This window comes from Sus scrofa, chromosome 7, assembly GCF_000003025.6.
Source record: "Sus scrofa isolate TJ Tabasco breed Duroc chromosome 7, Sscrofa11.1, whole genome shotgun sequence".
In the NCBI taxonomy this organism is placed as follows: domain Eukaryota; kingdom Metazoa; phylum Chordata; class Mammalia; order Artiodactyla; family Suidae; genus Sus; species Sus scrofa.
The window spans coordinates 91574188-91590692 of NC_010449.5; the positions used below are offsets into that span (position 1 = coordinate 91574188).

General features: G+C 43.9%; 1 protein-coding gene across 1 annotated transcript in view; it reads right to left on the reverse strand.

Annotated features, from left to right (window-relative positions):
• ZFYVE26 (zinc finger FYVE-type containing 26) overlaps positions 1-16293 on the reverse strand; it is a 72037-nt gene extending 55744 nt beyond the window's left edge. The window contains 9 exon segments of the mRNA XM_021099396.1: positions 1659-1862; positions 4028-4191; positions 5555-5643; positions 5792-5956; positions 6529-6659; positions 7310-7832; positions 10018-10107; positions 14666-14751; positions 16076-16293. Coding sequence (XP_020955055.1) covers positions 1659-1862; positions 4028-4191; positions 5555-5643; positions 5792-5956; positions 6529-6659; positions 7310-7832; positions 10018-10107; positions 14666-14751; positions 16076-16262 — 1639 coding nt within the window. The 5' untranslated portion in view covers positions 16263-16293.

Genomic DNA, 16505 nt, shown 5'->3' on the forward strand with positions numbered 1-16505 from the left:
CCAGATGAACGAGGGGCTATTGAGACATGTCTTTTCATGATTTGCAGAAAGTTCTTGTTTCCCTAATTAAAAGTACAGCTCACTGAACACATTATTTTGTTTCTGCCTTTTTTTTTTTTTTTTTTGGGTCACACCTGCAGAATATGGAAGTACTGGACTAGGGGTTGAATCAGAGCTGCAGCTGCTGGCCTACCCCACAGCCACAGCCACCCTGGATCCAGCTGCACCTGTGACCTATGCAGCCGTGTGTGGCAATGCCAGATCCTTAACCCACTGAGTGAGGCCAGGGATCAAACCCACATCCTCACAAACAGTATGTTGGGTTTTTCACCTGCTGAGCCACAACAGAAACTCCTGTGTTTCTGTAGTTTTTTTTTTTTTTTTTTAATATTACATCATTCCTCATATCTGAGGAGCACTCCATATTTCAGTTCCTAGAATGAAGGCAGTCTGGAGACTTCTTACTCTCTCTCTCTCTTTTTTTTTTTTTTTTTTTTTGCTTTTTAGGGCCATACTCAAGGTGTATGGAAGTTCCAAGGCTAGAGGCCAAACCCGAGCTGCAGCAGCTGCTGGCCTACACCACAGCAACACAGGATCCAAGCTGCATCTGCACCTACACCACAGCTCACGGCCAACACTGGATCATTAACCCATGGAGCAAGGCCAGGGATTGAACTGGAGTCCTCCAAGATACTAGTCGGGTTTGTTACTGCTGAGCCACAACGGGAACTTCAAGACTCCTTACTCTTTAATTTCTGTTTTCACTCACTGCTACCTAGATCTTTTAAGAAATACTCACTGGTTAAAAACGACCACACTTAGAGTGCAAGGTCTATTCCAAAGCTGCATGGGAGAGATAACTGACTGCTCTCTGGTCACAGAGGGCAAGAAAAATGAGAGAATAGGACAGGAGATTCTTTCTACTTTAGGCTGCGACCCATGACGCTGACTTAAATGACAGTATTTGAAAAAAAATGAAATAAAAAAGAAAAACAATTAGGAGTGTGCTCTGGAAGTACAAAACTCATTTCAGTCTACACATCACTTATACACACATATGCCCACATACAAGTGGAAATTACATACCCAGTGTAGACTAGAGTGATATAAAACGCTCTTTACTATGGATTGGAGTTTTTTTTAAAAAAAAGCATTTGGGGGAGTTCCCATCGTGGTGCAGGGGTTAACGAATCCGACTAGGAACCATGAGGTTGCGGGTTCAATCCCTGGCCTTGCTCAGTGGGTTCAGGATCCGGCGTGGCTGTGAGCTGTGGTGTAGGTTGCAGATGCGGCTCAGATCCCTCGTTGCTGTGGCTCTGGTGTAGGCCTGTGGCTACAGCCCCGATTAGACCCCTAGCCTGGGAACCTCCATATGCTGCGGGAGCGGCCCTAGAAAAGGCAAAAAGACAAAAAAAAAAAAAAAATTTTAAAATAAAATAAAGCATTTGGAAAACACTGTTAGGACTTATGTAAATCACTTGCTTTCTCCACGTCCATCTGATTCACGAAGTTGATAAAAGGATAAAATTATTCTTGGGCATAATAAAATCGAGGCCACCTCCCCAAGCCTGGTAGAAGAGGGATCCTACACAAAGAAGCTCCAGGCACACGCTGTCCCCAACTCTGGCTAGGGAAGGGGTGGGGGGCTGGTTCGGTACCTGGGGAGGAGAGAGAATCGCTCGCTGGCTCCGCCGCCGAGGCCAGGTCCTCAGAGGGCCTGTCTTTGCATTCCTGGCACTGCATGTGCTGGTGCTGGTTCACACAGAGGGCATAGATGGCATACTTCATGGCACAGAAGCTCTGGTAGAGTGTCAGGTTCTGACACCTGCTCAGGTGCGCGGGCACCGGGGCTTCAGCGGAATCTGAATTGTAGAGAGAACCAGGCAGAACTTTAGACCTGCTTCTTTCAGCCAGGGCTGCAAGTTTACGGCTGAAGCGAAGAGACGCCACTCTGCTGGTCCCCTGGGTGTTCTCACCCTCTCTCCTTCCTGGCAGTTTGATCTGCATCCCTTCTAGGCCTTTTTTTCCAGCTCAACAACTTGCAGTCCCTCTGTCTCCTTTTCCCCACCAACCTCCCTTCTACACATCCGTTCAGACAAGGCTTCAAGGCTGTTTAACAAGTCTTTCCCTTACACTTCTTAAAATACTGTTTTTCCTTTTAAAAAAAAATAAAACTTAAAGTAAATGATTAATCCACCTTTAGAATGCCACATTATTCAAGAGGTAGGATTAAAATGTGTTTAGATTGAGAAACAAGAGAGCAAAGGTAACACAATAGTTAAAATACTTGGTATTGTTAGGAAAGCACTGAAACAGACACCATGGGAAAAAAAACAAACCCTGTTGAAATTCCTTATACTTCTTTAGTAATTTAAAATATGTCATTAAAATATTTTTTTGGAGCTTCAGGAGGAAAGGAGGGAACTATAATCTTTATGGAAGCCCTAAGTATCTTTTTTTTTTTTTCCCCTCCTTTTTACAGCCACACCTGTGGCACATGGACGTTCCTGGCCTAGGGGTCTAATTGGAGCTGCAGCTGCTGGCTACATCATAGGCACAGCAATGCCAGATCCAAGCCACATCTGTGATCTACAGTGTAGCCTGTGGCAACAACAGATCCTCAACTCACTGAGCGAGGCGAGGGATCACACCCACATTCTCATGGAGACTACATTGGGTCCTTAACCCACTGAGCCACCATAGGAACTCTCCAAGCACCTTAATATAGCCCTAATTTTTTCTGTGGCAAAAGTACAACCTGTTCAAAGAAAAAACATTAAAGGTAATACAGCAAAAAGAAGAAAAAATATCACCCATAATCCCACCAGCTGAACACAACCACTGCTACATTCTGGTTTAACCCCTTTAATAGTTTTGTATACATGTATATGTGTTTAAGTGTATCATCATTTTAGGGATGCTTTGCTACCATAATGTTGCAACAAGCCCCTTTATGCACAGGCTTCCTAGAGATTACTTTCAAGAAGCTTGGCCTTGCCAAGGGCAGGGTAATAAGCAGAACAAGGTCAATACTGTTCTATGGCCTTGACCTCTAGAGGCTTTATTGCCTAGGGCCAGGACTTGCAAGCACCGAGAGAGGGAGTTGCCCCAAATGCCTCTCTTGCCACACCCCTAGTCCCAGTGCAATTATTACTCTTCTTTTCCAAGTTCTAAGTGTCTTCTGATAGGTCACCAGGGGTAGATTTCAAATACTTCTTCTGAAGTCTTTAGAACTTGTATGTAGAAAACAGAGGGTTCCAGGTTTTTTAGAATATCTGCTAAATAAGTTGCCTACCTTTCCAGAAAAAAAAAATACAGTGTACTAATACTAGTTTTACATTTAGTGGTAGGTCCTTTTAAAAATTAAATCAAAGCAACATCTAGGCTGAGAAATACCTACTATCACATGAGAAAGTCTGTTTCTCCCAAAGATGAGGCACGTTATGATTATACTATGTGATTTTTGAGAGCAAAAAGAAAGCGTTTGTTAATGGGGACTTGAATTTTAAGCAAAGATCTAAGGTTAAAACAAGGCTTTGCTACTGTTGCAGGCAAGTCTTCTAAAAGAAAAACTCTAAAAAGAATTTCCTAAAATAAAGATTCTTTATCTGCTGAATAGAGTTAGAAGATATGGAAGGGAATGAGGGCACAAAATGTGCCATGAGAAAACTTGTGATGCATGGAGAGACTTACCTGGCATTTGCATCAATATTGCCAATGACAACGCTGTGAATTCAGGGGGCAGTTCCTAATTTTAGTGGAATCAGGATAAGCCAGCAGTCCGGGGCTGGTTGCATGAGGACAAAGGTTCATAGGAGTCCCTGTGCCTCACTGAGAAAGGAGAGGATATCCCTCTATCCCATACTCTGGTTGGGGCAAAGAGCACTAACTCTGAGGGTACCTGCTGGACCACTCATCTTGATAGACGCCAGCAATCACATCGAGAGAAATCTTGTGCTGAAAGAAACATGCAAGATTGTCCTAAAAGGGAATCTTGCCCAGGGTACTCACTCCATTGGCAGCTTACCGTGTTCTTGCTGGGGGTCCTTGGCTGGCACCTTCTGTAGGAGCTGGAGAACATCTTCCTCCCTGAGGGCTGGCAGGTGCGTCAGATGATGGAGAGAGTAGAGCACTGAGTGGCTGTCTCCACCATGTAAATGACACAAGAGATCTCTCTTTGGTATGGGGTTGCTGAAAGGGAAAGTTGGGAGGATGGAAGGGGAGGCAGGTTATATAAGTGCGTTGAGAAAGACCCATCTCCATTCCCTCTTTTTCTTTTTTTGGCTGTGCCTGTGGCATGCAGAAGTTACTGGGCCAGGGATCGAACTAAAGTCAGGGCAGTGACAACACTGAATCTGTAACTGCTGGGCTACCAGGGAACTCTCTTTACTCCCCCTTCATCTTTCTCTCTGGCCTTTAAAACCACAGGTTTCACTTCCCCAAACCCTTAATTTTAGTTGGCCTATGGCAGAGGATAGCATTTATTTGCCCTCAGAGAAGACCATCCATCGAGTCGGCTTTACTTGTCTAGAAAGGACCAGGACAGGGTCTTTGTGCTCAGTAGGGTCTAGAAAGGGCCCACATTTCTGCACTGTTCCCAGCTGAGAGCTGACACGAGCGTCTCTGGCTTTCCTTTGATTCAGGGCCCCTCGTCAATTCTCCCTCTCCCCCCTCAATTTCAGGAAGTGGTAAGGTGGATGAAGACCAAAAAAAAAAGGAATCTAGGTCAAGGGAAGACCCAGGGCTAAGTTACCGGGGAGACACAGGGCCTCGCACATGTTTCAAAAGGCACTTGTTTGAACAAGCTGATCTGGGATAACACGTGGCTAGGACTGTGGACCATACTCACTCGCTGTGTGACTCTGGGCAGGTTACTGAACACCTTTGGGCTTCAGTTTCCCCAGCTTTAAAACGAGGACAATACCGGTCTCTCCCTCACAGGATGACTGTCATGCTTGAGTGAAATCATCATGTAAAGAGCTGAGAGCAATGCCTGGTGTACAGGAAATGCTCAGCAACCCTGAGTTCTTGTTCTGTTTATCACTGTCATTCCTTAAATTATTCTCTAGTTATGATCTTTTTTTTTTTTTTTTTTTTTTTTTTGGCTTTTTGCCTTTTCTAGGGCTGCTCCTGCAGCATATGGAGATTCCCAGTCTAGGGGTCTCATCAGAGCTGCAGCTGCCGGCCTATGCCAGAGCCACAGCAACACAGGATCCGAGCCGCGTCTGCGACCTACACCACAGCAAGTCAACGCTGGATCCTTAACCCACTGAGCAATGCCAGGGAACGAACTGGCAACCTCATGGTTCCTGGTCAGATTTGTTAACCACTGCGCCACGACGGGAACTCCTCTAGTTATGATCTTATGGCCATGGTAAAGATAACCATTACTTAGGTTTCTTTCCTGGTTTAATAGTTGGAACAATTATTAGTTGCTGGTTAACACTGCCAAGGCAAAACCTTTACGGGGAAGATGTCTTGAGATGACCACACTGGACAGCATGGGTCAGGTGTGCCCAATGGCGGGACGGGGCCTGGCTGCACAGGGCCATACCTGCTCTGCTGTACACACCACTCCAGGACCTCCAGGTGAGCCCACAGCCCATCACAGGCATCCCTGAGGAGCTTATCACAGCCTTGGTCCTGTGTCGATACGGGACAAGAGAGAGATGCTCATTCAGGCACCTAGGGTCAGAGATCCTGAGCAATTTCAAAACCCTGCCTTCTGCCTCAGCCCAAAGCCCCACTGCGCTCACTTCCAGAGCAGCTTGGGCTGCAGAGTGCGACCTACCTGGGTCCTGTGCAGTGTCTGGAGCAGCTTCTTGGCGGATGCGAGGCTCTGGCAGTGCGTCCAGCCCAGGAGCACGAGCAGTCGACTGAGAGGCCTGAATTCCCTATCGAGCAGGCAGCCAAGACTCGGGAAGTCTTCCTCCTTCAACAGTGTGAGGGCTGTCACCTGTAAGCCAGAGGAGGCTGCTGGAGGCAGGGTTGGGGACTTGCTGCTCATCAGGATAAGAAGCTTTTCAGTACAGAAGGGAGGTTTCCATCATGACAGAGCAGCCAGTTGAGTAAAAAAATGTTCTCAAAAATCCTAGACTATAAGCTCCTTGAAGGCAGGGACTGACTTCTGTTGTAACCCCATATCCTAGTGCCCAGCACACAGAATGAGGTTAAAAAGAGCTGTTGAATTAAACTAGACGGCGATGGTTAAGAGTAACTGGGTTTCCTTGTCAGCTAGGTAACATAATTCTGCCACTGTCTTTTCTTCCTGACACCCAAGAAAGCTTACACCGATCTAACGTTTCAGAGCCTGCCAAGGGACTGATATAAAACACCAGCAGTTCTAAGTCTGAATGGTACTGGTTCTCGGAGCCTTCTGGAACTGTGGGATGGACAGAAAACAAATGGTTCCCTACTAATTGAACCGCTTTGTGTTGCATAAATGAGTGGGAGAGAAATGAGGCAGGGAGAAGCTTGGAGGGAACCCCAGGGTACTTGTGTGATGGAGAATCATTGAGTTTGACTTACCAGGATCTGCTCGAGGAAGTGCTTGCTATTGCTCAGGCAATAGAAATAGGCCAATTTCCAGGCCTGGGCTGGGTCAGGATGGGAGAACAGTGCTAGCATTGCCCGATCAGGATCTAAATGATCCGGTGAGACTGAAAATCAAAGTGGAGAGGGTAACTGGGGAACTGAAACTCTTTTTTTCCCTAAGCTTGAGCCCATCTGGAAAACCAGGTGATGTGAGAGTTCATGCTTTTGAGAAGTTAACCAGGATTTTGACACTTCTATCTTAGAGCTTCTTTACTTCTCTCTGAAAAGTTCTTCCCTGTGTTACTCTCCCTCCCTTGTTCTTTTTTTTTTTTTGCTTTTTAGGGCCACACCTGTGGTATACAGACGTTCCCAGGGGCTAGGGGTCAAATTGGAGCCACAGCTGCTGGCCAACAACACAACCACAGCCACTCGGGATCTGAGCCACATCTGCAACTTACACCACAGCTCATGGCAACGCCAGATCCCTAAACCACTGAGCAAGGCCAGGGACTGAACCTGCATTCTCAAGGACACTAGTCGGGTTCATAACCTACTGAGCCACAACGGGAACTCCAACTATTACTTCCTCTCTTTCCATCACTCCATCTTAGACTAAGAAATCCGTGCTTTTGCAAAAGGACATTTTGCTCATTTTGCCTAGCTTCTCCCATTAGACTTCCCGAGCAACACGGAAGGCAGGAGGCTCTAGGAAGTCAGAGGGGCTGGGCAGGGTGCAATCACCAACACACAAGGAGAGGCAAGGCAGGGAACACACCTTTTCCCGAGGGGGTGGCCTGCGGTGGCTTTTCTGTGGCCTTCTCAGCGTAGGTGTGACCATAGAGGGAGGCCAGGCCCCGCCCGGCCTTGTGCAGCAGGCAGCCGAGCAGCCGCTCCTCCCGCAGGGGGCTGCCTTCTGCCCCACAAGCCTCCAGCAGCTCCTCACACAGGAGGCGCAGCTCAACCCCCAGCGGCTCTGCAGGGCATCGCAGAGTCCGCAGGGCTCCATAGATGGCATCCTCTACCCCCGTGGGCCCAGCATCAGGGCCCCGCAGAGCTCGCAGTGCCTTTCGAATGAGGTCCACCAGCGCCTTTTGCAGAGGCCAGCCACGGAGGCCTGTGCCGTCATCCTCCCCAAGCAGGAGCTCCAGCAGGGCCTGTGCGGGCTGGGGGGCCTGCCTCAGGAGATCCCAGAGCACAGAGACAGCTTCCGAGTTGAGCCAAGGTGGCCAGCTCTCCTGCCTCTGATTTCTGTCAAGCACAGGGTCGACTGTGTCTTGGGCTAAGACTGCATACAGGTCCTAAACAGAGGACAAAGAGAGGGATGGGTGGTGAGAAGGTCCAGAATGTTATCACTTAACAGAGACGTCCCTCTCTTTCTTACATCTACGTGTGTGTGTACACATAGCAGTGGTGGCAGCGAACACTGCAGTGGTATGTGTCAGGTCCTTTCCACGGAAAAATTAATCACATTAATCCTGACCACAGCTTTAGGAAGAGGACACTACTATTATCATCATTTTGAGGATATCCTCAAATTAGGAGGTTGAGGCAAAAACAGATTTGCCCAAGGCTTCCGTCCTTAAGCCCCAGCCCCATTGCCTCTAAAATGTGAACTGTCAATCCAAATCAGGGACTGCAAACTTACAGACCAGGTAATAATAAATGGGTAATAAGACATTACACCCATCTCAAGGCATTTACCTTCAATTTGTTTTTTTGTCTTTGGAGGGCCGCACCTGCAGCATATGGAAGTTCCCAGGGGCTAGGAGTCGAATTGGAGCTGCAGCTGCCGGCCTACACCACAGCCACAGCAATGCACCTTACACCACAGCTCATGGCAAGGCCAGATCCTTAACCCACTGTGTCAGGGATCGAACCTGCAGTCTCATGGACACTAGCCAGGTTCAAGATGATCTAAGTCTGGTCTGTGATTTACACCAAAGCTTAAGGCAACATTGAGCAAGGCCAAGGACTGAACCTACATCCTCATGCATACTAGTCAGGTTCAGTACCACTGAGCCACAACAGGAACTCCTACATTGAATTTTTAAAAAAACATTATATTCCAGTTTTTACCCCTTGATCCAAACTCTGACCATGTTTTCAGGTAGAGCTCATTCTTTTTATTTTGTTTGATTAAAATATATAGTTCAGTTACAATGCTGTGTTAGTTTCAGGTGTACAAAGTGATTCAGTTATACATACATATGTATCTATTTTTTTCAGCATCTTTTCCCTTATAGCTTATTATAAAATATTGAGTATAGTTTCCTGTGCTATATAGTGGGTCCTTGTTGGTTATTTATTTTACATATGCTGGGTTGTATAAATCAATACATACTCCTAATTGATCCCTCTCTGCCTCAGGTACAGTCAATTCTTTATCCTTCCATAAACCCTTCCCCAGTATCTCCAACCCACACAACTTTCCCTCTTTATTGGTTTTCAATGTTCTTAAAATCAGCACTATATGGTTTAGTACATGATTGTGTCGTGAAGGTATCTCCTTCTTTTCCAACTAGACTATGAGTTCTTAAACACAAGACCTCTGTTGCCTATAATTTGTCTGGTAGGTTATTTTCAACATTTTAGCACCATTGCCATGTTTGGGGCTCTGAGACACTTCTTCATTAACTCCCTCCGAGATGGTTACAGGACCATGAGCCCTTAACCTAATACAAGTGAAAGTCCCTACCTTAAATCCTACTGTAAATATGTCTTCAATTTGCTGGTGGTCAGTTCATGGAGAAAATAAGTACTGAGGCTCAGGAGTTCCCGTCGTGGCTCAGTGGTTAATGAATCTGACTAAGAACCACGAGGTTGCAGGTTCGATCCCCAGCCTTGCTCAGTGGGTTAAGGATCTGGCATTGCCGTGAGCTGTGGTGTAGGCTGCAAATGTGGCTCAGATCCTGCATTGCTGTGGCTCTGGCCGGCAGCCACAGCTCCGATTGGACACTTAAGCCTGGGAACCTCCATATGCCGCAGAAGCGGCCCTAGAAAAGGCAAAAAGACAAAAAGACAAAAAAAAAAAAAAAAAAGTATTGAGGCTCAGGTGCTAAAGTATAGATATAGTTAAGATTTTGAATTTGTTCCCAGAAGGTGGTTGTGAGGATTAACTATAACATATTAAATGGACCTGATACAGAAACAGTATTTGACAAATTCATATCAGGTTTTTTTTTCCCTTTACACTCCCTACCACATACTGGTGGAAAATTCAAACACCTACTTTAAATCCCATTTATGTATTCCTTTTACATGAAATGAAAAAAAAAAAAGTTTAATCCTGAGCTATAATGAGTACTAGGAATTCTACAATCAGGTATGTTTTCCCTGACTCTAAATTCCCCTCAAGGGGACTCTTCCTAGTCTGAGAACAGAGTATAGCCAACATCTTGGGGACCTATCTCTGCTGGATCCGTGAAAGCAGAGCTTGTTGAGTGGCTGTAACCCTGGATACACAGATCCGGGGCCCTCTCTCACCTTGAGGATGTCCTCTGGGATACCACCTGGGAGGTCCTCTGACAATAAAAGAAACTCAAGCTTCCTCCGGAAAACAGTTGGGAGTGACTTCTAGAAGAATCATAAGGAAGAACAGAGATTAGGTGTATGCTTTGGCTAACAATTATAAGTCAATACTTCTATTTCATCTTATTTCTGTTCTTTTCTCTAAGATAAAGTACTTTTGACCATTACATCCTATGGTATGTTTTCAGATACTTTTCTCCCTCCCTTCCTTCCTTCCTTCCTTCCCTTCCTCCCTCCCTCCTTTTCTTCCCTCCTTCCTTCCTCCCTCCCTCCCTTTCTTCCTTCCTTCCTTTCTTTTTCCTTTTTCAGCTGCACCCATGGCATATGGAAGTTCTTGGGCCAGGGATCGAATCCAAGCCACAGCTGCAGCAACGCCCGATCCTTAACCCACAGCACTGGGCTGGGGATGGAACCAGCAACACTACAGAGACAAGCCAGATCATTAACCCACTGTGCCACAGCAGGAACTCCCAGACATTTTTCTTTATAAACAAAAACAGCTAAATGAACACATACCCCTTTTAAATACTAACACTTAAATCCCATACTGGTTGGTCTCAAACTCCAAATCTTGCTCATTTCAGGTGGTTTTTTCCCTCTAACTTGATGTCCTTTTCAAAAAAATCTCCCTTGCAGTGTCTAAAACACCCAGTTATGGAAGCCAGGATGGAATGGCTCACATGATCCTTTTCTGGCCCAACCCCACTGTTTTGGTATTCATTGTCAGTTGAAAATAAAGTAAAAGGGAAGAGTCATGATGTTTATGAAACACTTATTATGTGCCAGGTACTATGTGCCATATTTTCTTGTGTTTTCGTTTTGCTTTTTTTGGCCACATCCACAGTATGCAGAAGTTCCCAGGCCAGGGATCTAATCCATGCCACAGCAGTGACCCGAGTTGCAACAGTGGCAATGCTGGGTCCTAGCCCAAGGAGCCACCAGGGAACTCCTTCATGTGTTTTTTTAAATCTCATTTAATCGATAAATCAAACCAAGCTATGGCATCAGGATGTTTTTAAAAATAATCTTTAGGGAGTTCCCAGTTGGAATAGCAGTTAGGATTCAATGCTTTCACCTTTGCAGCCCACATCAAGAGATCCCACATCAAGCCACCGCATGCCACAGCCAAATATAAGTAAAAAATAAAATAAAAATAAATATAAAAATAAAATAATAAATATAAAAATAAAATAAATTAAAAATTAAAAATAAATAATAAAATAACACCTTTTCCTTTGGTAAAGAATGTATTTTTCCAATCATTTCAAGCATGAAAAGGAAAATATGATGGAAATGAGACATGCCATCAGAGATGACTAATGCATAAAGGAAGATTCGTTCTGCAGCTGTTTGTTTCACAATAACTTCCCTTTATCTGGCCCTTAAAATTAAAATGATAATCCCCTTTCTCCAGATACAAGTAAGATGAATGTCTGGGACTAATCCTGACTAATACTGATTTAAATCTGAGATACCTATAAATCATGCAGTTGGTTAAAAGCTTCCAGAAAATGGGTCTTATTGAAAAGTCTCCTAAGTCAGGGCAAGAAGCACCTGCAGGATTGTGTATATGTAAGTGAAGTTTAGAACATAAGATCACACTTATTTAATCATCACATCAGTTACTAACATGATCTAGTATGTTCTTGGTCCAAAATCCTTCTTACCACGCCTTCCCTAATGTACCTATGCCATCTGAATGCTTGTGGTGGAGGAAACTCACTTTGGCAAGCTGAAAGTGAATGCTTCTACTGTGGACTAAGAGGAAGGAATAGATAAGACCAGAGAGCAGGCTCTTCCTAAAAGAACTGGTTAAGATTTTAGGACTTTCATTAAAATCCTAAAGAGTGACTAGACTGCACCTCTCTTTCTCTTTTTTTTTTTTTTTTTTTTTTGGCCATGCCCATGGCATACTAAAGTTCCCAGGCCAGGGATTAAACCCACACCACAGCTGTAACCAGAGCCACAGTGTGACAATGCCAGATCCTTAACCTGCTGAGCCACAGCCATGAGGGAACAGCAAGCCTATATCTCTTTTACTGGTGAAATTACTTTATGCATATGCAAGGTCCTAAACAACTAACATTCCTAAAATGGGAAAGAACTTGTTCAATGTTTCTAAGCACAGATTTTGTTACTCTAAAAGCAAGGCATGTTCAGTGTAGAAAAATCAGAGCAGACAAACATGTAAATGCAAACATACCCCCTCCCCAACCAAAATCTTTCCAGTGAAGGAGAATTATTACTACCATGTTGTAAGGGTACCTAGACCATTTTCTGCACATCTATGCATGTGTACCAAACACACTGTTTTCTAAATAATTTTTTTCTACATAGTAGAACGTAAATATCCTTCCACATCAGTGAAATTTCACATGCCACATAACTTTAACAGTGGCATGGTATTTCACAAAAAGATTCATCAGGAATTCTGTCATGGCTCAGTGGTTAACAAATCTGACTAGGAACCATGAGGTTGGGGGTTCGATCCCTGACCTTGCTCAGTAAGGATCCAGCGTTGCTGTGTAGGTCGCAGATGTGGCTCAGATCCTGCGTTGCTTTGGCTCTGGTGTAGGCCAGCGGCTACAGCTCTGATGAGACCCCTAGCCTGGGAACCTCCATATGCTGCGGGAGAGGCCCTAGAAAAGGCAAAAAGACCAAAAAAAAAAAAAAAAAAAAGATTCATCTGTCCTATATTATGGACATGGGAGTTGTTTTTCCTCTATTTCCTCTATTAGAAGCAGCATGGCAGTGAATATCTCCACAGCTAAATCTTTGTTTACATCTGTAGAGATAAATCACTACAAGTCAAAAAGGCAGAAGGCAAAAATGGATGAAAGAAAGGGAAAACGGAATCACTGTTTCCACGAATAATTAAGATGGAGCCTTTGGCAGCAGGTGGGGGACTGGAGAAGGAGCAGCCAGCAAGTCCCCAGAAGATGAAGGCCACTCCAGGATAAGGACTGGCTTCACAGAACTACTGCAAGAATGCACCTGAAGTCTTGGTCCTTGCAAAAAATTTCAAAATTCCCTGAAGTCCTTGTATAAAGTTCAAAACATTCTCCCAACTGTTGAAATAACTGAGGCATGGGAGCTTTAAGGAACAAATGATCTTCAATACTGGGAAAAACAACTCTCAGCCTGTGAAAAGGAGCCAGTGAAGTGAAATCCACCTCCTGATCCGGTTGAGTAACTGTCTAGAAATGTAACAAGCACCAATCAGCCATAAAATAAGCAAATACCCTCTGCTTCGGTGAAAGTTCAGCAGAGGGTTTGACAAATTCCATGTCTGTATTGAAAAGATCCTTAGTCAGTAACAGTAAGACTTTTTTTTCTTTTCTCTTGAAAGATACTATTGGATATTTTAGCTGAAAATTTCTCTTTTTAGATCTGAAACTTTTGGCAATTCTTAATTACCCTGGGGTTGATTATTTTTCTCTCTTTTAAAAAAATTTAAAGTTTAGTTTAGTTGATTTACAACGTTCTGTCAATGTCTGCTGTCAGGGGTTGATTCTTTTTCAATTTTGCTTCTCTCTCTTCCCTCTCCTGCTGAACTCTTTGTCATTTCTCTTTGTTAGACCATCACCAAAAGCCTGGATAAGAGACGCATTTAGATTAGTTAACTCGTTACTTTCCGACAGCTACCTGAAGAAGGGTAAGCATCTGGCAAAAGCAGAACTAAAGATTAAATTCATTCTGATGACTGAGAGAAGTGAAGAAGAAAATTAGGCTAAATTACAGACATTTACATAAAAAGAGAACTTATGGTTCTTACTTTTAAGTCTCTATAGGCCAAAAATAATGTTGAGGTAGAAAAAGTGAAGAACTGAGGACTCTTAAGGCAGAACACGGTACTTCTAGCTCCAGTTCTGCCAACTAACTTTCTGGTGTGACTGTGGATCAGTCATTTCTCTTCTGAGTCAGAGGTTCCTCACTTAAATCTTACGGTCTCAGGTTGAATACAAAATTACCTCAAAGAAATTTTTTTAACGGTTATCAATTTCTGATAATTAACATACTTTTACAAGGGCTCTGAATGGCAATTTTCCTCAAAAAAAAGGGGGGGGGGAGGAAAGCCCTTTCTTAAGTTTTCTTTCGCAATTAATTTGCTCACTTTTTTTTCAAATTTGGTAACTTTTAGTTCAATTCACCTGAGTTGTTAAATTATTGAAATTTTTAAATCTTTTAATATTTCGTTGCCCTGGACTAGTTAAAATAAGATTTTTGGATGAACGACCAAGTTTCAGCTCAGCCCATTCTCCATTACTTGAATATTATGAGCATTAGACTTTATTCATGATCTTGTCACTTTCACTGAGTTCTGCGAAGGTCTTTTCAGGCACAAGACTCACCGTGGTATTTAACACAATGGTATAACCTCAAATGGTAGCACATACCAATGTAGGTTAGTGACTTAATAAATGAATTTAGATAAGGAGCAACAATAAAAATTTAAGCCATTCTCCCTGTTGATACTGAGAGAGGAATATGACAAACCTCAAAATAAAGGAAGTAACAGACAGAAGGGAAATTTCATAACTCCTTCCAAGGAGTTTTTTCAGTCTTGGCCTTAGGAGAAAATCTGAAATATAAATCTACTTACCTTCTCCAGGGCCAACCATTTTTCCAGTACAAGAAGCCAGATCCAGGCTAATCTTTGAGGGTTGATGTCCTGTCCACATCTGAAAAATATAAAAAGAAAACAATTTTTAAACAAAGAATTTCTACTGACCTTTTCTCTTCTGTGAGCCAAGATTTAGATTTCATTGCTCAGTCTGTTTTAAACCTGCTGGCAAGATACTGCCCTCATGAGAAAGTTTTGAATGTATATGACAGTTGAATAAAATAAAACCTGCTGGCTCTCTTCTAGAACCAGAACCGAGCTGCAGCTTTCATTTTTTTTAAAAAAAAAAAGGATAAAAAAGGTCTCAATTCTACTTCCACGTTCTTATTTAGTCTTTACTAATTTGTTTTTTCTATTTATGACCACACATCCAAAATATGGAAGTTGCTGGGCTAGGGGTTGAATCAGAGCTGTAGCCACAGCTTTGCCACAGCCACAGCAGCAATGGATGCTAGTTGCATCTGCCACCTACACAACGGCTTGTGGCAACATCAGATCTTTGAGGCACTGAGCAAGGCCAGAGATCAAGCCCATATCCTCATGGACACTATGTTAGGTTCTTAAACCGCTGAATCACAAGGGTAACTCTTAGTCTTCACTATTTTTATTTACTTGGCACACCCACAGCATACAAAATTCCTGGGCCAGGGACTGAACCTGTGCCACAGCAGTGACCTGAGCTGCTGCAGTGACAATGCTCCTTAATCTGTTGGGCCGCCAGGGAACTCCTGCTAGTCTTTACTATTTTTTTCCTTTTTGCTTTTTTGCTTTTTAGGGCGGCACCCACGGCATATGCAAGTTCTCAGGCTAGGGGTCAAATCTGAGCTGCAGCTGTCAGCTTACACCACTTACAGCTCACGGCACCGCTGGATCCTTAACCCACTGAGCAAGGCCAGGGATCGAACCCGAATCCTCGTGGATACCAATCAGGTTCGTAACCTGTTGAGCCACAACAGGAACTCCCTATAACTATTTCTAATAAAAAGTTTTCAGTGAATTCACTTTCAGGGATTTGTTAAAGCTACAACAATATCTCCAATTTCACAAGCAAGAAGGGAGCAGGGTTTGCTCTTTTGGAGGCAAAGAAAATGCTTTTCAACGTAGCTGCGCCCTCTTCTTTGATGATAATAAACAAGAAATGGTGGTTTCAGGCACAGTTTGCTGGCCTGGTTTAAATGCAGTTTCAGGTGATAATTCAAAGTCCAACTGATCAAATAATAAATACACATGCATTATAGAGGCAAAACTTCAGAACATGTGAAATACACTCCCCCTCTGTTAATTCTTCAAAGGGTAGTAGGAGAGTGAGCAACAGTGGCCAGAGCTCAAATACTGAAGCTTGTGTCTCCTACCCTGTGACTGGCAGGAAGAGAGGTCCCTTACCTCACTGATTTGGACATACGACCAGCGCCCGAAGTATATCTTCCACCTTCTTTGGGATATCCCCTTGTGCCTCGTGCAGCTGAGGTACACACGCCTGTGCCAGCTCCCATTCTCCTCTCCGAAGGCACTCACAAAAAAATCCAAAAAGCTGCTTCTGAGAAGCAGTTTCCTCTTTTCCAAATGGATGATGCATTTTCCCAGCACAGAGTGCAGGGAGACAGAAAGAGATGAATTACGCAAAACACATCGTCAATTTTCTCATTCGTGGGGTACCGCCTAGAAACAATAGACAGGAACGAGTGACTACTAGCTGCACTGAGAAAGGCGGGGCTTATGTTTCTAATTATCTTTGTAAATATGATTTGACATATTATTATCTCCTTTTGAAAAGTTCCACCTTTTCCCTAGGGGTGGATCCCATCTCTCTACGCGCATC